The sequence below is a fragment of the Dermacentor silvarum genome, chromosome 10 (assembly GCF_013339745.2).
Source record: "Dermacentor silvarum isolate Dsil-2018 chromosome 10, BIME_Dsil_1.4, whole genome shotgun sequence".
Classification (NCBI taxonomy): Eukaryota; Metazoa; Arthropoda; class Arachnida; order Ixodida; family Ixodidae; genus Dermacentor; species Dermacentor silvarum.
This window is the reverse complement of record NC_051163.1, coordinates 108,169,157-108,190,347: the sequence shown is the minus strand read 5'-3', so window position 1 is coordinate 108,190,347 and position 21,191 is coordinate 108,169,157. Positions and strand designations below refer to the sequence as shown.

Sequence of the window (21,191 nt, the reverse complement as noted above, 5' to 3'; positions counted from 1 at the left end):
TGAAGTTTATTCAAAATATATGCATTTGTTATATACATTCGTTTTGCATTGTGATTGAACAATTCAGAGGTCCCAAAGTAAGAACCGTCAGGGGGACCTCCTAACAAAAATTAAACAGAGAATTAGTTCATTGGTCAGCAAACAGTGGCGAAATTGCAGCAAAATATAGAACAAAGTGTGGGAAAAAAAAGAGAGTAGAAAAAAAGAAAAAAAAAGAGTAGGGCAATATAAGTAATAATAACAATTTGCTTCAAACAGAGAAATATAAAGAAAACAATAAAGTCACAGATCGTTTAACAATTCAATTTTAAGACGTTTACAAAATGAGTGCATTGTGCATGATTTCAAGTCAAAAGGTAGCTTGTTCCACAGAGTTACACATGAAAATCTTGTCGTCATTCGACCATAGTTTGTGCGTATTTTGGGTAAAAGTAGATTACGGTTAGTTGAAAACCTTGTGTTGTTAGTATTTACAAGAGTGACATCAGAAAAGCTAGAAATGTGTAATTCATGATTTAAAACACGAAACATGATTATAAGAATTTTGTGGCTAACAAGTTTACGCAGAGGCAAAATATTCAGACTGCGAAAAATGGGGGCTGATGGTGATAAAAATGGGTTGAAAGTGATAAGTCTTAAAGCTTGCTTTTGTAAGCGTTCAAGATGACCTATATGCGACCAATACGTATTTCCCCATGATGATAGGCAGTACGACAGATGGCTATGAATCAATGCGTAATATAAGGAAAGAAGGATTTCGGTTGAAAAGTAAGGCCGTGTTTTAATTATCACATGAATACTCAAAGACACTTTTTGAGTTAAGGACTGAGCATACTCACTGAATTTCAAATGTTTATCTAGTATTACACCAAGAAATTTTGTGGAAGCAGATGTATGAATGAAGTGTCCATCAAGTGTCACCGCTATTGAAGAGATGTTCGGCAATAACTGTGGGGAATGAAACACCATAAAATTAGTCTTCGATGGATTGATACGTAATGCGTTCGATTCACACCATGAAAGAACGTTATCTAAGTCGATGTTTAGTGAATGTTGCAGTATGAGTGGGTCCTTATGTGTGGTAAAAATTGTAGTGTCATCTGCATAGAGAAGACCATTAGTATGTTTCAAACGAAGTGGTAAATCATTTATAAATACCAAAAACAGGAGGGGTCCCAGGATCGATCCCTGGGGAACGCCAACGTTAGTGATTTTTGGAGATGAAAATGAATCATTTATTTGAACAACTTGCGTCCGGTTAGTAAGATAGCTTTTAATCAGCTGTAAGGGGGGTCCAGATATGCCGTAACAGTCAAGTTTATGAAAGAGAATGCTGTGATTAATTGTATCAAAGGCCTTAGTAAAATCAATGAACACAGCTCCAAAAAGTAGGCCTTCATCAATTGCCAATTTAACTCTGTCAGTGAAAGTAATTAGTGCAACCTCCGTTGAAAAACCTGGACGGAAGCCAAATTGGTCATCAGATAATAAGTCAAATTTGGATAAGTATTTCATTAAGCGGATGTAGATTAGTTTTTCAATTACTTTACTAAATAAAGGTAAAATGCAAATTGGGCGATAGTTGTTAGAGCATTCGCGATCACCTTACTTAAAAATCGGGATAATTTTACCTGCTTTCAGGCTATGCGGAAACACAGCAGCTGAAAAAAGCTTATTGATTAAATAGGCTAAGACTGGTGAAAGCTCATTTGATACAAGTTTAATTTTGGAAGCGCAAATTTGATCGAGACCAGGGCCAGTATTCTTTGATGATAAGATAATATCGTTAACTTCATCTGGTGCCATGGGGTACTAAAAGAAAGATTGAGGAGTACGTGGAAGACTTGGCAGTGTGAGTTCCGATTGAGTGGTTTTATTAGTATCTACAGGGGCACTGAAATGTGAACTGCAAACTTCAGCGATGGAACCAGAATCCGGCTATCTGTTTTCGTTAAGAGTTATGGCAGCTGGGTGTGTTTTAGGCTCATTGTTGTTAAGAAATTCTTTAATTACTTGCCACTTCTGCCTGGTGTTACCACAATTATTTCTAATCTTATTTTGATAGTATTCCCGTTTAGCGTGCCTCAGAGCAGCTCCCAGAATATTGGAATAAATTTTTAGCCGACTCTTTAGGGAATGATTAAACGGTTCTGCCTTGACCTTCCTGCGAAGATTATCTTTCTTTATTATAAAATTCATTAGTGCCTTAGTGATCCAAGGATTCCTAGGCGTACGAAACCATTGCTTAAGCTTGATTTCAGAAGACTGACTGATACATTCTCTTATCTTAGTTGAAAAACATTCGAATGCAGTTTCGGGGTTATTTTTGTGATATAGTTCGCTCCAATTAGTGTTTCGAATGGTGTCCAAAAATTTTTTTGAATAAAAAGTAGTGCGCACGTTATTTCTAATACGGTGGAACTCTTTAGACCCGAAACACAAAAATATCGGGTAATGATCCGTAATAGCATAGTACAACACTCCTGCTGTAATATCGTCGGTAGGCAGACTGACCAGGATGTGATCGATCAATGTATTGGAATCGTATCTAGTTGGAGTACGTATTACTGACGAAAAGCCGCAACCAAGAAAACATCGTACGTATTCAGAGCAGGATTGGCTGTGTTGATCAGCAATGTTAATGTTTATGTCACCACAGATAACTACATCCTTGTTCTCTTCAATTAACTTGTTTAACATTACTTCAAATTCTGCGCAAAATTCTGCATATGATGAAGAGGGTGATCGGTAAAGTGATAGAATGACGGTGTTACGGTTAGTCATTGGCAGATGATGATGGTCAATTTCAATGCATACGGATTCACAAAGTGGTGTGCTTAATGACACGTCAAGTCGCCGTCGAAAAGGTACAGTAGAATCAACAAGAATAGCTGAACCGCCACCACGACTATCCTCACGATGACAATATTCTGATATGTAGCCAGGGATTCCGTACAAGGCGCCGTCATGTGAGGTCAACCATGTTTCTGATAAACATATGAATGAAAACGTGTGATCGATGACTGAAAAGAAAGCACAAACATCATCGTAGTGCTTGCGAAGACTCCGGATGTTAAAATGAATTAAAGAGAATGCAGACGCATTGTCCTTGAGAAGTGCTTTAGTGCGTTCGATTGAAAATATGGACGAATCCATTCTGTACAGCGACTGAAGTGGTAAACAGGTGCTTACGATGACAAGTTATTTAAATACGGCAAGATCACCCACGCCAGAGATGCGGTGCACTCTACTATCTTCCGATTTCCTGGCCTTGATAATGCAATTATTTGTCCAGAGAAATTTCCATCCCTTAGCTTTTTTCAGCTCAAGGGCCTGTGCGAAAAGTCGCTTATTCTCTGGCGTCAGGTGGTCATTGACGTAGATGGGGGCAACTGAATTCCCAGAAAGCCCAATAGCTCTAGTGTTTAGTCTTGCCTTTCTTGCTTTTACCGCGAAGTCTGCTTTTTTTGACCGTGAGGAGAACCGCGCAATAATATGTGTGCCCTGCTTTCTCGGTACACGGTGCGCTATATCTATATCACTGGGAGCAATTGCGCAGCCAACTTTCTCGCCAATGGCCTGCACGACAGCAAGGCTGCAAGGCGACAGCAAGGTGACTAGGCTGCGGAGGAAAAGTTCGTGCGATCGCTTCGGCTCACTCCAGCTTCAAGCGCTGTTCGTCCACCGCGCCCCTGCCCCAGGCGAGGTCCGGCGGCGTCATCGGAGTACTGGGGCACCTGCGAGCGCCTGGGGTTCAACCCGGACCAACCAACCTGCGAAGGCGAAGTGGTCACATTATATAGGAAGACTCAGAATGGACGCCGGGCTGCCTTCCGGTGAAACAGGTGCCAAAAGCAGTTTTCGCAGTTACACGGTACCGCTGCATGGCACGGGCAGAGAAGTGAAGGAAGTTACTTTGCCAACATGGACCGCCTCGGCCGTCCGAACGACCATCTCTCCAGGCGACAAACTATTTGGCTCACGTACTACGCGAGCAAAAGCATAGACATATGGCTGTTGAAGGAGATGACCGGCGACTTGTTTCCTCTATCGGAACACGCCATCGCCGACTGGAGGAACTACACCCGTGAGGTCGCGAGGGATGGGCTACTGGCGCGACCTCCACTCATTGGCCCCAGGAAGATACCACAAATTGACTAGTGCCTTCTTCGCGGCGAGCAAAAGTACAATGGAGGCCGCCTAATGACGGGCGACAACGTTCCGCCGAGCCGCCAAAATTACGACGGCGGTGGTAAAGATGGTGGCCCATGGGTCTTCGGCATGTTCTGCGCTACCAAAGGGGTGCTGCGACTTTTCAAGGTCGAACGACGAAAGGCGGCGACATTAGGCGCCATTATTGCAGCCAATGTTCAACCGGGGACCATTATTAGTATTGACGAATTGTACGCATACAACTGTATCCCAAATTTTGTGGATTCTAATGGGGCTATGCATCAGTCTGCATTAGGAGACAGTCAACCACAGGGTGAACTTTGTGAACCCCATCACGGGCGTTCACACGCAAAAAATAGAAAGTTATTGTAAAAAAAAAGTGAAGCGCCACCTCGTCAGCGGTGGGTACACGGCAACTGCACCGATGCTGGAGTCCCTCCTCAGATGGATGTGGTGGCACTCAACGGCCACGTGCACTGCAAAGACCCTTTCTTGCGTTTGTTAGAAGCCACGGATCGCTCGGGCTACCCAGTATAAAAATTATTTCTTTCCTGCGGTTGTTAGAAGCCATCACTCGACGCTATTCAGTATGAAGGTGCATCATAAAGTAAACGAAAATAAAGCGTATTTTTCTGACCCTTGTATGAGTGCTTTCCGGCATTCCTGAGTGCTTACACGGTAAGCGCGCGGCAAACCACTTCTGCGCTAGCCGAAGCTCACTTCGTCTCGCAGCCTTCTTCTTCTTCTTTCTGGTGTTTTACGTGCCAAAACCAGTTCTGATTATGAGGCACGCCGTAGTGGAGGGCTCCGGATTAATTTTGACCACCTGGGGTTCTTTAACGTGCACTACAACGCAAGCACACGGGCGTTTTTGCATTTCGCCTCCATCGAAATGCGGCCGCCGCGGCCGGGATTCGATCCCGCAACCTCGTGCTCAGCAGCGCAACGCTTAGCTGACTGAGCTACCGCGGCGGGTAGTCTCGCAGCCTTACTTTGGCGCGAGCAACGAGCGATCTGCTCAAAGCCTAGTGGGAAAACCATGCGCACACCAATCTGTGCTCGGTAATGCTAGCGCAAGTACGTGGCGATCCGCGCCAATCCAATCCAGAGGGGAAAAAAAAGAGGGCGAGCGTCCCCTCGTGGTATAACACGAAACGTATTAAACTACGAATTAGTCTAATACACATTCAGTGTACACCTTGTAATCTTTAAAATGCTTATAACCCACGTTAATGTGACTAATAATATTGCACTGAGTGTATTTATTTCATAACTTGCTTGTACCTGTAATGCACTCAGTGGAACGACAATCAAGAGAAAGAAGGCGCGACCATGCACCGACCGTATGATCACGTGAGCCCCAGTTTGTCGACCGCCCATATGGCAACGCCCAAGGGATGATAGCCACCCAGAGGGAATCTAGATAAACCAATGAAACTGGAGGCGTGCCAACGGACAAACATTGTCTTGTTACCATTAGTTCTTTCATCTTGGGGCGTCGCCAGAGCTCGTGAAGATCCCGAGTTTCGCCAAACTCGGCGCACCCTGCATAGCACCCCTGGACATAATTTCTGTCCCTCTATTTCCCCGCACCGTCCAACCTTTCAAAATACGTGTTTCAGGTTTGCAATGGTGGAAAAGCGGCCCTCTTACTTAGGGCAAGTTAAACGTGTAAGGAAACCTGCTTACCGTACCGTACGTCTATTTGTTAAGGAAGTCACCACTGTTTTTAACCTGAAATTGGTAACCTATGCAGAGGGGATATGAATGGAGACACGGCATTTTCAAAATATTATGCAGCATCGAGCATGAAATCCTAGTCGTAACCCGTTTGTACAAATGTACAAATAACGAACTTTTCGCTGCTGCTTTCGTCCCTTGCAGGGATCAAACACCGCAGGCCATCGGCCCTTCTACTTATTCGGACACATGGCGAACAGCTTGGCAGACGTGGACAACTTTGTGGTGCAGGGCGCGAATGCCATCGAAGCTGATCTCAGATTTGCCTCCAACGGAACAGCGCTTAAGTTCTACCACGGCGCGCTCTGCGACTGCGGTCGCGACTGCCATAAATCAGCGGGAGTTACCGAATACCTGTCTTACCTGAGGGACGCGGTCAACGAAGGTCAGTACAAGAGACGCGAAAGTGATCAATTGGGCGAAACATATCTTCACGTAGAATTTTGTTGAGTCAGGCAAAATAGGCAGACGTACCCCAGTATTCTGAAACGGTCCTCGACTCGAAGCTCTTCCTTCACTTCACGGAGTTGACCACAGCATCATCCCATCACCAGTGAAGACACTACGCTTCTAAAGAATTCTCGCTTAGCGGCAATGTAGACCAGTGACCACTCCTATAGATGGGCGTTGGTGGCTTCCACTTTCTTGAATAGATGGAAGGATTAATTGGTCAGTAGCGGAGATAAGTCGGAGACATTTAGGGTGTTGGTAAAAAAAAATCTGGAAAGTTATTGACAGAACCGCAGTCATTGGAAGCGTAGGGGACGATACAACATATATGAATACAGGTTTTACATACGAAAGTTAAGATCGAGATCAAATAGGAAAATGCTTGATGGTTATAAATTTAGTAAAACATGAATAAATCAAGCAGGATAGGCGGCTATTTGTGGCCGCCTTGTTTCAAAGCTGATGCCAATAAACATCGTCTTCATTATTTAGTCGAGGTGGAGTGCTGCTTGGAGGAACGTTCTAATATACTAGGGTGAGTAAAGCTTCATCACTTAGATGAAATGCTAATGCAAGTTTGGCGTGTAGCGGGCTCACGCATCAAGGACGTCTCTTCGTGAAACAAAAAAAAACGTTCCCGATAAGGCTATGGAAAATATTCAAAAGCAGCCGCTGCAGGCAATAAAGAGCATTAGGCCATGTATTTATATCACGCACTGCCTGATAACGATAAATCTTGTGCCTGAGGTCTTTGAGCACGCTTGGTGAATCAAGCTCCCTATACGTCTCGCACCACACTTATCTTTTGAGGCCTAACGTAGTCGCTTCGTAGCACAAACAGGCGATGGTGCAAAGCATTTGCCGTCTGCCAGTTTTCTGAAAGCCCGCTTGACACTGGCTTTCTCGTTGCTCTCTAGGGTATCCAAGAAGTCAAGAACTTAAGACCTATAGGTCGCACACATATGCTTCAATGCGGTAGGACACATGTACCACAATATATAAGCTACAATATGGAGACAAGATGTGAGCTCTAAACCTTGGGCTGAGTTTTTCACAGTTACAATTTTGTGCAACTAAGGGTTTACGCGCTCTCATTTACTAAGTGCTATGACAACCTTATTCTCTTTCAGCGATGCTATAGCCCGATATTGTGAGTTAGGCGGAATTATCGTCAGAGATAAATCGATGGTCGTTGTGCGACATTCAGCCTCACAGAGTAATTTCTACGAAATTTATTCAAAGCCATCAATAGACAAACTACAAGCGAAATCAGATGTCGCCCAGGGCTGGGTTTTATGGCCACACCCTTGAGAGCGGAGCTTTTAGGCGCCTGTTCGTACGGCGAGCGCCGGCGTTGGCCTAACCGAACGAACGAAAAAATTTAAATATGGAGTTTTACGTGCCAAAATCACAATCTGATTATGAGGCACGAGCTCCGGAAATTTGGACCACCTGGGGTTCTTTAACGTGGACCTAAATCTAAGTACACGGGTGTTCTCGCATTTCGCCCTCATCGAACCGAACGAACGAGCGCAGCGAAAGATGAAAGAGGGAACGCGGACCGCAGCGGGGAGGAGAGTGGTGGAGTAGGGTAGAGCAGAACCATGAAGCGAAAAGCGGAGGAAGAGGGTATGGCAACAGCGTGAGAAGAAACGCGGAGTGCGTCGACGATGCCTACGAGATGGCGCCAGAGTAGCGCGCGTCATCTGGGAGGTCTGTCTGCGGCGGCTGCGGCGAATCGCTTCCACTCGTCACCCACGCGCTGGCTCTCGGGATGTCCACATTAGCGAGGCAGTCGCGCCACACTTCGCTCCGGTTGCAACGTGCCGCACGAGACACATTGTTCGCGCCAGCCAATATATCGCGAATTGAAAACACGTACAGAGCTGCAATCAAATTTCGTGTTAGGGAGTATCGTAATCGTCGGTGTATTTTTTTCCCGTAAACAGTCAGACCCTGGAACAATCGAGGCAACAACGTTGTCCGAGCATGCTCATTATGATTGTTATGATCATTTGTGAAAACTGAAATATAATTGGTTTCATTTTCAGCGTAATTTTATGCGCTCTGTTTGTCTATATAATACTGTTTTCACAATAATTGGCCTGTTTAATGAAGATTTTGGAAACACTGTACGTTACTTTATGCCATTACGCTCTATTTTCTGTAACCTTGTATCGCACCGTAGTAAAAACCCTGTAATGGCGGTTGCAGTTCCAATACATCAAATAAGTAAATAAACAATTCGTGGATGGTTTCAGCATATTGTTACGGATGAAGAATAGATTTATTTACAGTGAAAAGCGCAGTCAAGACATGGGGTGGTCCGAAACAACCGATCAGCCAAAAACCTCGCGCCGCTTCCACTTCCGCTTCTCCTGTGCGGCGTTACATTTTCCTCCGGGGCAGACGAAGCTCACCGAGCGAGTCAGAGTGCGCGTTGATGGTATGGTTTCAATCGTGCAACGTGCACAACTTGCGCCTTGCGTGAACGGCGGTTATCAGCTGTCACTTCAGCGAAGACGTAGGTTACTTCACTCAAGCATTTGAAAATGACGAACGGGCCCGAATACTTAGGAAGAAGCTTTTGGCAAAGTCCCATTTTCCGAACCAGTGTCCACAACCACAAGAAGTCACCGGTGGCGAATCTGACGGGCGAATGTTGTGCGTCGTAGCGAGCTTTGGCATGAGCATGCGAAGATAGGGTTCTGAGCTGGGCGAGTCGACGAGCTTCTTCGGCACGACACAATATCTGCGGGAGAGAAGCATCTTCGTTAGGAAGAAAAGGAAGTATGGTGTCGAGGAATCTTTGAGGATGGCGAATGCAGAGGACAAAGAAAGGTGCATATCTTGATACATCATGTTTGCCTTTGTTGAAGGCATACGTGATGAATGGTAATACAGTTCTTATGATCCGCTGACACATACACTGAAAGCATGTTGACGAGCGTACGATTGGTGCGCTCAGTTAGGCCATTGGTTTGTGGATGGTAAGGCGTGGAATGGCGATACTCAGGTGTACAAAGGCGGATTAACTCTTCCAAGACGTCAGCGGTGAACTGCCAGCCGCGATTACTTATCACCACACGAAGTGATCCAGGGCGCAGGATAATATAATGCAGAAGAAAACCCAAAACATCGGCTGCTGTAGCTGCGACAAGTGCCATTGTTTCAGTATAACGTGTTAAATAATCCACACTCACGATTATCCAGGGAACACCTGGTGGAAGACTTGCGGAAGGGACCGAGTAAATCTATACCCACTTTCTCAAAAGCTGAAGTCGGTGGTCTAACTGGTTGCAGAGTTCCTGCAGCAGTTGTAGTCGGTTGTTTGTGGCGTTGGCAGACATCGCAGCTGGCAACGTACTGCTTGGTTGTCTTCCATAATTGAAACCAGTAGAAACGTTGTCGGAGGCGGTGGAGCGTTCGAGCGAACCCAAGGTGCCCGGTCGTCGTCGTGCATGGCGCGAAGTACCGCAAGGCGCAGGCATTCTGGTACGACGAGGAACAGTGGAGCACCATTGTTAGTTAGAATAATTCTTGTGATAAAGCAGACCGTCACGAATCACAAATGGCGTAGGCCGTTCGGATCTGCGAGTGCGGCTTTAGTGAAGGGTCGCGCTGTTGTTCGTTCTAGAAGACGACCAAGTCAGGAAATTCGGATAGGATGGCAGTTAGGTAGTCGTCAAAATCATCATCGTCAGTGCTGTTGCTCTGAGCGGGAAGACGGGATAAGCAGTCGGCATCTGTGTGGCACGGACCACTCTTGTAAGCAACGGATAAGTAGTGTTCTTGGAGCCGCAAGGCCCACCGAGCCAACCAGCCCGCTGGATCACGCTGTCCAATGAGCCAGCAGAGAGAATGATGGTCGGTAACAATCTTGAAATGGCGGCCGTATAAATCTGGTCTGAACTTGTCGATGGCGAAAGCAACAGCAAGACATTCCAGTTCCGTGACTATAATTTCTCTCTGCTTTCGTCAGAGTACGACTTGCGAAGGCAGCAACGTGTTGGCGATCGTCGTGAAACTGGACGAGCACAGCACCAATGTTCACACCACTTGCCTCAGTATGCAGTTCGGTGACCGCCTCCTTATCGAAATGGCGGAGAAGTGGCCCAGAGATGAGTAAAAACTTCAGCTGCTCGAACACAGTAAAAGTATTTACACCCAGAAGGGTGTAAATAGGCTTGTCGCAGAGACGACACCCTAAGGGTGTAAGTTAGCACCTATTTTACAAGGTGCCTTTTCGGCACACCCTAAAACAAGGGTGCCCAGGTAAAGAAACTGTAGGGTGTTGTGACAACACCCCAACCGAAGGGTGGCAGCTACACCCTTCATTTATTTTTCCTTATTTAACACCCACTGTGGAGGGTGCCAGATGGGTGTACAGCCCCTGTACCAGATGTCAAATAGCTTGAACCGAACTTTAAAGTGGAACACTTTATAGATGAATGAGACCTATGGTATATTGCTTACAGTTGCCTGAACTTAAATGTTTTTTTAAGTTAAATTATAGTTAAACAATATATATGTATAATGCATGTGGAGATTTAGAATATTATTCCATGAGCCGTGCTTTGAAAAGTGCATGTTGTCTCATGCAGGAGTTCAATATGCATCATGGTCTCAGTCATCGGAGATGTATCACTTTTTTTAAAAATCTGCTCAAGCTATACAATTCAAACACAAGTTATACGTATCGTACACATGCACTATACACACACAAAAACATAATATTTAGCATGTCTTAGATCTCTGGCTAATATGTATTCTGCTTCACTCCATGGACATGCAAAAGAAGTCACTGCTGCATTCGTACAAGAACGCAAAGCTTAACTAAATGGTGAAGCATATATATGAGACCTATATGTAACAATTTGAAAAGAAAATGTGAATGAACTTTATGGTATTTCATACAAGGAGCAATAAAATACAAACATTATTTGTAAAGTATCACTGCAGTTAACAATATACAGTTTGCAACTGATCACAGTAATTCACATGGATCACAGTATATCTGTGGTATATATACGTGTAAACTGAGTACAAGTGAGAGAGTACGAGTGAGTAAAAGCAGAGCAGCCATTTGCAAACAAACTGTGTGGTGGCCTTCACACAAAAAATTATAGTACATTAACAGAGGTGACACCACGTATATATCTGCTCTTCATCTGTGCATATTTCACCTGAGTACACAATAAGATTTGTTCAACAGTAATGTCACACAACTCTGTAAGGGTGTTTCTTTCAAACACATTGCTGATATGTAAAAACAGCCGTTCTGAAATAAAACAACGGTTCCTTTAGAGACATGCCACCAGCAGTGTCGACCACGAGGTTATGGGTGATACATGGTAATTAGTTGCTAAATAACAAAAATAAAATACAGTTTATTTTTAGTTTGAGTGGACTCATCGTAATTGGGAAATTGAAGCAAGCTCTCTGCACAACACATATAGACTTCAGAATCTGGAAAAAATGCAATTACCCACACAACTGCAGCACGATGAACTTTGGCTATCACAGCACGCGAAACTGTACCCGAGGCTGCAGTGAGCACAAAGACGCGCCCTTCGAGGGGAGGTTCTGCTCACATCACCCAACAGTGGGCAGCAATAGGGATTTGTGCAGTGTGCTGGTAGCCCGCTTCTGGGCGACGTAAGCAAAATGTTGCCTTGAGTTTCAGCAGCATCTCAGTTTCAGTTTCGCGTGCTCAGACAGCCTAAATTCATCACGCCACAGTTCTGCGAGTAATTGTATTTTTCCAGATCCAAAAGTTCACATGTCTTGTGCACAGAGCTTGCTTTAATTTCCTGGTTACAATGAGTCTGCTGAAACTAAAAGATATATTAGATTGTTAATTAGCAACTAATTACCAGATATCAGCCATCCACCCATGGTCGGCACCACTGACAGCATTGCTGTCTTCTAACGAGCCGTCCTTGTACTTCAGAACGACTATTTTTAAATATTACGTAAATTCTTTGTAGAAACACCAGTATATGTAGTTATATAAGCGACTAGCTTTCACTCGGATGAGGCATTGGCAACACATGTACAAAAAATAAACGAGCTAAAGATACTACAGCCTGCCAGCAGATTCATAAAGGTTAAGCAAAGGCTCCCGGTATTCATTACAATGTAACAGTACTTCAGCCTGATAATTGTTCCACGCAACATTGTTTTACAATCCAAAACTTGTAAAAACCTTGTAAAACCTTATAAAGATAGGATACTCTGTTGCGTTTTGACTAGTATGTCAGGCCTCAGCTGCTAAGTTATACATAATAAACATAAAACATAGTTCATAAAAGGACAGTCAAACCACAAAAACTTTCACTTGTATCGGAAAGGTTACACAATGTAACACATGCGCAAAATATAAAATATTGACCAAGCAGCATGTTACGAAAAGTTGAGCACTGGCTGCCAGTGTTGATGTGCCCTATAAGGGAATACAAACGTTAACAGTTGTATCATGCAGTACTTATAAGCTGGGACATTGAAACCTGGCTGGCAAATAGGTTTTATAAACAAACTATGTTAAGGAAGAGCAAGCAAGCTATAATCTTTGTATAAAACTGCTGACAATTGTTTCACACACATTAATGTTAAGGCAGACCTCATTAGAACTAGACGTATTGTAATCTTCTTTTCAGCACATAGCAACACCCAGCAACGTTTTCGATAAGTACGTGCAGACTACAGTACACCACGTTTGTTTTTTGCTGACCTACACTTGGGCACTATTACATTGTCTGTCAAGTCATCAGAACAAAAAAAGGTGCAGTCTATAGGTGGTTGGCACAAGCAGCGGAAGAAGTTACTGCATCATGCTATGATCGTGATCAAAAAGAAAGAAAATGATACATTAAAAATTGCACAAAACTATTGCTCAAGCTATTGCACAAAATTGTCAGGCTAGCATTCGTATGGTAACGTCCATGAACCTCGGTGTCACATTGCCTGCACAACTCTGTTCACAAACTTTGTAACAACCACTTGGCATTATTACATTCAAACCAAAAAACAATCGTTCCAGTACTGCACTGGTGCTGAAGTATTTAGGCCCATATACTATGTTCAATACAAAAAATGCACTCATGATTGCGATGACCCCTTCCTCCGCATTTTTGACCATGAACAGCCACTCCTTGTCGACACAGAGGTGGAGAAACTCTGCCTGCTCCAGGTTGTGGCCAGAATACACCCCACAGGGGGTGAGTGGAACCCTCTCGTCCTGCAATGACAACAAAGAAAGCTTACTGATCATGAAAGTATATTAATGCTTTTGTGTAAGCACAATATAAAGGGGTTGCTATGCTTGTCAAGGAGTGGCATATTTTCGAGATTTCGAGTGGTTTTGACGCCAATTAACGGCCGCCAAAAAAAACGTGATCCTCACTGTGCGGCGTATAATTTCGAGAAGGCCTCAGGCCGATTAATGGGCGTCAAAAATGTCGTGGCCCCACGGGGTGGCATCTCGTTTCGAGACATCGACACGCCGATTAACGGACCTAGAGGTGTGCGTCCGTGTGGTGCATGCAGTGCCGGGGCTCGACCTTGGAGAGAGGGCAATCTACCATCCTTCGTCCATGCTGAAAGGGGCACAGCCAAGACTTTTGGGGGGAGTCATGAATTAATTAGGGGAACTCTGCATACCGGCAGTTCCCCTACATAGGGAACTAGAGAAAGGAGAGGCTATTTAAGTGCACGTTTTGGTTCCAGCTAATTAGTCTAGAAGCTGAACCTACGTGCTGTTGAGAAGCCATCAGGGGGCTAGTGCCGTCCAGTATCTCCTGGGCTGCCTGGCCACGTCGGAATTCCGAGGAACTAGTTGACGAACGAGACTACAAACCAACGTCTGCAACAAAGCTCACGGTAGATCGCCTTAAGTTAGCTCAACCTGCTTAAGAGAAGACGTCAAATCTAGACTCCCGGGAAATCCAGCCCAGCAATTGCAGCCACCTCAGCAAGATCGGCCCGCCAGCATTCTTCCGGAAAGCTTCGCGCGCCGACTTCACGGTTTATGGTCTTGCTGCTGCCCGGCCACGCGTATGACATCGTTGTTTTCTTTTGAACATTTTAAAAAAATGCTGTTATGTGTTATTCTTGTATATTTGATCCGTGCCCTGTTTCATATGTATATGTATTGTTAATTGCTCATCACATTTCTCCGTCATCATTGTGTTTCAGGGGCGCTATAGCGTAAAAAGATTCCAAACTGTTTTGATTCCAATTTCTGCAATCAGCCTCCACGATTGGTCAAAACATTTTCAAGCCACTCCCAACTTCGCCTGTCTGTCACGTCACGAAAACCGCGACAGCTCCCCATCTGATATAACGTGTACACACTGATTATGCATGATTAAACCGCAAAAAGGAAAAGTAATCATTCCTGATTCGACGCCTTTTCACCATTAGCCCTCTGCTATTATCCAATGTTTTCTGGAGACGCCCGCTTCGCCTATCTGTCACGCGACCTCACAAAACTGCGAAAACTCACCACGTCAAAGTGACGTGTATGCGAAAAAAATGAATTAGGCCGAATAAAACGGAAAATTTCTCTTAATAGCAACAGACTGCCCCATTCCGAAAGGAATAAAAGATGGCTGCCCGCGGATCACTCAGGCTCTCGCTACTTGTACCTGCCGGTGAGCATGTAATTATTTGCGCATGATAAACATTTTTGTGTATGAGTAAAACGTTATCGAGCCTTTTCGCCATGCATACAACATCGCTCTGCCAACTCTTCCTTGCTGAGGATCCGTTTTAGCGGCATTCTTATTCTTCCATTGCACGCTGCCGCGATTTTCGACCAGCCACCGCAAGCTAAGTAAGGCGAAGCGGACCAATCGGAGAAGCTGGCACCACCCTCTTCATGCGGTTATCTGTTTTCACTGTGCTGGCTCGGCCCCATCGAAACCCTCTCCACTAGAGCGTGCTCCTCTTGTCAGCCAATTAGATAAGAAAAACCGCTGAGTATAAGCAATGTTATTGGTTTTCAAAGCGAACAAAGGTGACCTCCTATAAACGAGGAGAGTGCTTGATTGAGTTGTTCAGACAACGCCGCGGGTCACCGCCCGATGCTTGCATCGGTGGTTATGTAAATTTGACATCAGGAGTTTGCAATCAAAACTGTTTGGAATCATTTTATGTTATAGCGCCCCAGGTGTGTTTGTATTGTGTCTTTTTTATTATTTTACGTTATTAATTGTGTATACTTATCTGGCGATAAATATCTGTTTTTTTTGTTTACTCCTGACTCTTGACTCTTTCACTCTGTTCGCTTGAGTACGGAAGACCAACCGGCTTGTATACCCCATCGATTGACTTCGCGCTGACGATGAACGGGTGACAGCTATGACACTTAAGCAAGCAAGTATAATGCCATGCAGCCTTAAGTGCAAACAATGTAGGCTGTAGAGAAGCTTAACACAACCCAGCATTATTCGAATAACCTGTGTAATCCAAGCAAGGTCATTTTTGCAGCATAGATGCGCCTCACATCGAGTGCAAGAGCAGTTCAAAATTGTTCGTTTGTTCATCCTTACGTTTTGTATATTGACTTATGATTTAATTGCCCTTTTTTTTATTATTTATACATGTATTGTTGTTGTTCTTCCTAACATGTGCAGCACTTATTAATGATTATATCGACCCCCCCCCCCATGTAATACACTCTCTGTGAGGGCCTTTACCGGTAGCATGAATAAATAAAAATGAATAAATAGCTGGTGAAATTAGGTAGCATGTCAGTTCACATTAAAAAAAACCATCTGGATCTTTATACAGGTGCCAAACTGTTTCTACGATTGAAGCCATTTGAGGAATTACAGCATTGTTTAGATCCGATTTCATTAACAAAAATGTGAAGGAACTTACGTCCTCATGTACAAATAGCGCTGGCACTGCTGGTTGTTCCTTCCCATTTGAAGCAATTGTCCTCAGAGTTGCAACAGCAAGGAGGTCTGTAAACAGATGACAATTCGTGTTAGCTTCAATGGTCGCACGGACATATGCAATACAATTGCACAAAATTCTTGTTCTTTTTTACTTGTAAAACCTCTGTTTACCTTTGATTCAACAATATCTTTGTTTTATAAAAGTGCTGAATATAGCAATCACGAATCCAGAGGTTATAATCGTCACACAGAAAATTTCGATCGCGATCGAGGGGACCGCACTACCATGTAGATCAAACGTGCTAAATTCCTCGTTGGCGTAACCTATTCTCCGCGCTCAGGCGCGGTATTTCGGACAGCCATTCCCGCGCCTGCGGGTCAGCCATGCCAGATTATACCTTTCTCACGCCTTACAGCGCTCTACCTTCAAAATACCATCACTGATTTTCCTGGGGGAGCAGTTTAGGCATTTTCATTGAGTTAATATGTTTTGAAAAGTCACGGAGAGCATACGGAACGACCAACCGGTTTGTATACCCCGTCGATTGACTTCGCGCCGACGACGAACGGGTGACAGCTGTGACACTTATGCAAGCAAGTATAATGTCATGCAGCCTTAACTGCAAACAATGTAGGCTGTAGAGAAGCTTAACACAACCCAGCATTATTCGAATAACCCGTGTAATCCAAGCAAGGTCATTTTTGCAGCATAGATGCTCCTCACATCGAGTGCAAGAGCAGTTCAAAATTGTTCGTTTGTTCATCCTTACGTTTTGTATATTGACTTATGATTTAATTGCTGTTTTTCTATTATTTATACATGTATTGTTGTTCTTCCTAATATGTACAGCACTTATTTATGATTATATCGACCCCCCCCATGTAATACACTCTCTGTGAGGGCCTTTACCGGTAGCATGAATAAATAAAAATGAATAAATAGGTGGTGAAATTAGGTAGCATGTTCACATTAAAAAAAAAGCATCTGGATCTTTATACAGTTGCCAAACTGTTTCTACGATTGAAGCCATTTGAGGAATTACAGCATTGTTTAGATCCGATTTCATTAACAAAAATGTGAAGGAACATACGTCTTCATGTACAAATAGCGCTGGTAGTGCTGGTTGTTCCTTCCCATTTGAAGCAATTGTCCTCAGAGTTGCAACAGCAAGGAGGTCTGTAAACAGATGACAATTCGTGTTAGCTTCAATGATCACACAGATATGTGCAATACAATTGCACAAAATTCTTGTTCTTTTTTACTTGTAAAACCTCTGTTTACCCTTTGATTCAACAATATCTTTGTTTTATAAAAGTGCTGAATATAGCAATCACAAACCAAGAGGTTATAATCGTCACACAGAAAATTTCGATCGCGATCGAGGGGACCGCACTACCATGTATATCAAACGTGGTAAATTCCTCGTTGGCGTAACCTATTCTCCGCGCACAGGCGCAGTATTTCGGACAGCCATTCCCGCGCCTGCGGGTCAGCCATGCCAGATTATACCTTTCTCATGCCTTACAGCGCTCTACCTTCAAAATACCATCACTGATTTTCCTGGGGGAGCAGTTTAGGCATTTTCTTTGAGTTGATATGTTTTGAAAAGTCACGGAGAGCATACGGAACGACCAACCGGCTTGTATACCCCGTCGATTGACTTCGCGCCGACGACGAACGGGTGACAGCTGTGACACTTATGCAAGCAAGTATAATGTCATGCAGCCTTAACTGCAAACAATGTAGGCTGTAGAGAAGCTTAACACAACCCAGCATTATTCGAATAACCTGTGTAATCCAAGCAAGGTCATTTTTTGCAGCATAGATGCTCCTCACATCGAGTGCAAGAGCAGTTCAAAATTGTTCGTTTGTTCATCCTTACGTTTTGTATATTGACTTATTTAATTGCTGTTTTTTATTATTTATACATGTATTGTTGTTGTTCTTCCTAACATGTACAGCACTTATTAATGATTATATCGACACCCCCCCCATGTAATACACTCTCTGTGAGGGCCTTTACCGGTAGCATGAATAAATAAAAATGAATAAATAGGTGGTGAAATTAGGTAGCATGTTCACATTAAAAAAAAGCATCTGGATCTTTATACAGTTGCCAAACTGTTTCTACGATTGAAGCCATTTGAGGAATTACAGCATTGTTTAGATCCGATTTCATTAACAAAAATGTGAAGGAACATACGTCCTCATGTACAAATAGCGCTGGCAGTGCTGGTTGTTCCTTCCCATTTGAAGCAATTGTCCTCAGAGTTGCAACAGCAAGGAGGTCTGTAAACAGATGACAATTCGTGTTAGCTTCAATGATCACACAGATATGTGCAATACAATTGCACAAAATTCTTGTTCTTTTTTACTTGTAAAACCTCTGTTTACCCTTTGATTCAACAATATCTTTGTTTTATAAAAGTGCTGAATATAGCAATCACAAACCAAGAGGTTATAATTGTCACACAGAAAATTTCGATCACGATCGAGGGGACCGCACTACCATGTAGATCAAACGTGGTAAATTCCTCGTTGGCGTAACCTATTCTCCGCGCACAGGCGCGGTATTTCGGACAGCCATTCCCGCGCCTGCGGGTCAGCCATGCCAGATTATACCTTTCTCACGCCTTACGGCGCTCTACCTTAAAAATACCATCACTTATTTTCCCGGGGGAGCAGTTTAGGCATTTTCTTTGAGTTAATATGTTTTGAAAAGTCACGGAGAGCATACGGAACGACCAACCGGCTTGTATACCCCGTCGATTGACTTGGCGCCAACGCCGAACGGGTGACAGCTGTGACACTTATGCAAGCAAGTATAATGTCATGCAGAGTTAACTGCAAACAATTTAGGCTGCAGAGAAGCTTAACACATACGAAAAGGCTGGCATGAGCGAAAATACTGCTCCAGGACAGTAGCCCCGGTCTCCACTACGGCCCCTACTGCTCCCCCGGGAAAATCAGTGATGTTATTTTGAAGGTAGAGGCGCGAGAAAGCTATATAATCCGGCATGACTGATACAGCACGAGCGCCGCATGCGTATGTCCATCCGAGGTAACGCGCCCGTGCGAGAATAGGTGACGCCAACGAATAATCTACCCCGAACGTAATCCTTTTTCCCATTCACGCGTCCTTTTTGCCGTAAGACGCCGTTTACTGGCATTTTCTAAACAATATTTCTGATCGCGACGCCGGCTTACCACATACAAACAAGATGACAACGGGCTTACCTCGTGAGCAAGTTACGAGCACGTAGACTGTTGAACATCCGTTGAGGGGGTAGCGCTGAGCCAACACGGCTGATCTTAGCGCTACCGTTGAGGGCAGGCTTTCCGTATCCAAGCATGCACATACGTGCACCTGAACACACGACTTCTTCGATGCCATTACGTGCAGAGTTTTGTAGACGAAGTGAAACACATTCAGCACCAATATCCCCGCGCTATGACGGCACACCACGACCACACACGCGCACGTCACAGCGACAAATTCGGAACTTCGCCATTTTGAACATGCCGAGAGTCAACCAGCGTAACCATTGATCGCTTCTGTTCTTTGCTCCCGTTGCGTCAATCTCTGTTCCTTGGGGCCTTGCTCCACTCTTGAGTACAAATCAAGACATATTTACGGTGAACTAACAATCTGCACAACATAAAACGATAAAAGCCGACTGACTACACATTCGCAGCTGCATGAACCGCTTGTTAGATCCTTCGAGACCGGAGGCGCAGCGCACGGTGCCACCTGGTGCCGCGCTCTGTGAGCACGGAGAACAAATCAGATTCGGTTTCGTTTTCCAGTTTATGCTGTAGTTGCTGGAACTGTAAAATTATTATTCGACAAATTATTTAACTCTGAAAGAGGATAACGCTTCCTCTTCGACAAGGTAGTGCAGTTTGTTCAAAGAGATAGAAGAAGCAAGGAGAGGAAAGGCAAGCAAGTCAACCAGACAAGCGTCCGATTTCCTACTGGGGATGGCAAACCCCAGTGCCCCTGTGTTGCAATGCAGTGCACTGCAATCTATCTAGTGTAGTGCTAATTTGGGGTGGTTGGTGCATGTAATGAACGGGTAAATAATGAGTTGTGTCATAACTTTTTATCAATGTTAGAACGTATATTTTACGAGGACTGATATCCATAAAAATACTTTTTCATTAATATTTTGATAGGTCATATTGTTATTTCAATATTGAAGCGAGACAATATGTGAAGTTTAGCCATTTGACAGGAATGCTGTCAGCGGCACCAGCCTCGCAAAATATACACCTGAATAGTGTCGCATAATGCACTGGTGTTCCACATATATGCACCAAAAAGCTTTTCTCGAAAAATAGAAAGGAGAACGTCATGCAAGCACTTTTCGAAGGAATATCTTAAAAACTTGATTCGCTCACCAAGTTCGCACTTACTGGGTGCATTTTGCGTACAGGCTGACTTGAATTTTGTAATTACCGCATGCTCTTTAAATTGAAAATGAAAGCTAGCCGATTGCAATAAGTACATATGGATTTTAATACTTTACCATAGATACACTTAACATGAATTGCCTTGAACACTGTATTACCGAATAAAGCGCCTTTATTATCACCAATGCTCTGGCCATGTTATATATAGCCTTTGTCGAAGACGCATGCGCACACATGTGTGTACGCATACATATTTGTGCGTCACTTACACCCTTCTTGAGCATAAAGAAACACCCTTGGTGCCAATCGGAGGGTGCAAAAGATGTACGCACCCTATATATAGGGTGTAGTATTGTAAAATAATGACAAAAGGGTGTGAAAGGGTGTAAGCAAAAGTGTTAAAATTAAAATACACCCTTTTTACACCCTTTTGGGTGTAAAAACTTTTACTGTGAAGGCAGCCTCGCGCTGAGTGGACTATACGTAGGGAATGTCCTTGCCAAGCTGGT

General features: G+C 44.0%; 1 protein-coding gene and 1 long non-coding RNA gene across 3 annotated transcripts in view; one reads left to right on the top strand and one right to left on the bottom strand.

Annotated features, from left to right (window-relative positions):
• Positions 1-3,574: 3,574 nt before the first annotated feature.
• LOC119431750 (dermonecrotic toxin SPH-like) overlaps positions 3,575-21,191 on the top strand; it is a 69,072-nt gene continuing 51,455 nt past the window's right edge. Inside the window, exons 1-2 of the mRNA XM_049658028.1 lie at positions 3,575-3,613; positions 6,058-6,298. Of these exons, the coding sequence (XP_049513985.1) occupies positions 3,575-3,613; positions 6,058-6,298 (280 nt within the window). The remainder of the gene's footprint in view (positions 3,614-6,057; positions 6,299-21,191) is intronic.
• On the bottom strand, positions 13,340-19,008 carry LOC125940656 (uncharacterized). 2 transcript variants are annotated; one of them, XR_007463854.1, is made up of 3 exons: positions 18,473-19,008; positions 16,249-16,334; positions 13,340-13,603 (listed from the first exon to the last, which is right to left on the bottom strand). It is a non-coding gene; the product is annotated as an uncharacterized LOC125940656 (long non-coding RNA). The 2 variants fall into 2 exon arrangements; XR_007463855.1 differs by lacking the exon at positions 13,340-13,603 and adding an exon at positions 17,360-17,445 and having other exon boundaries at positions 16,248-16,334.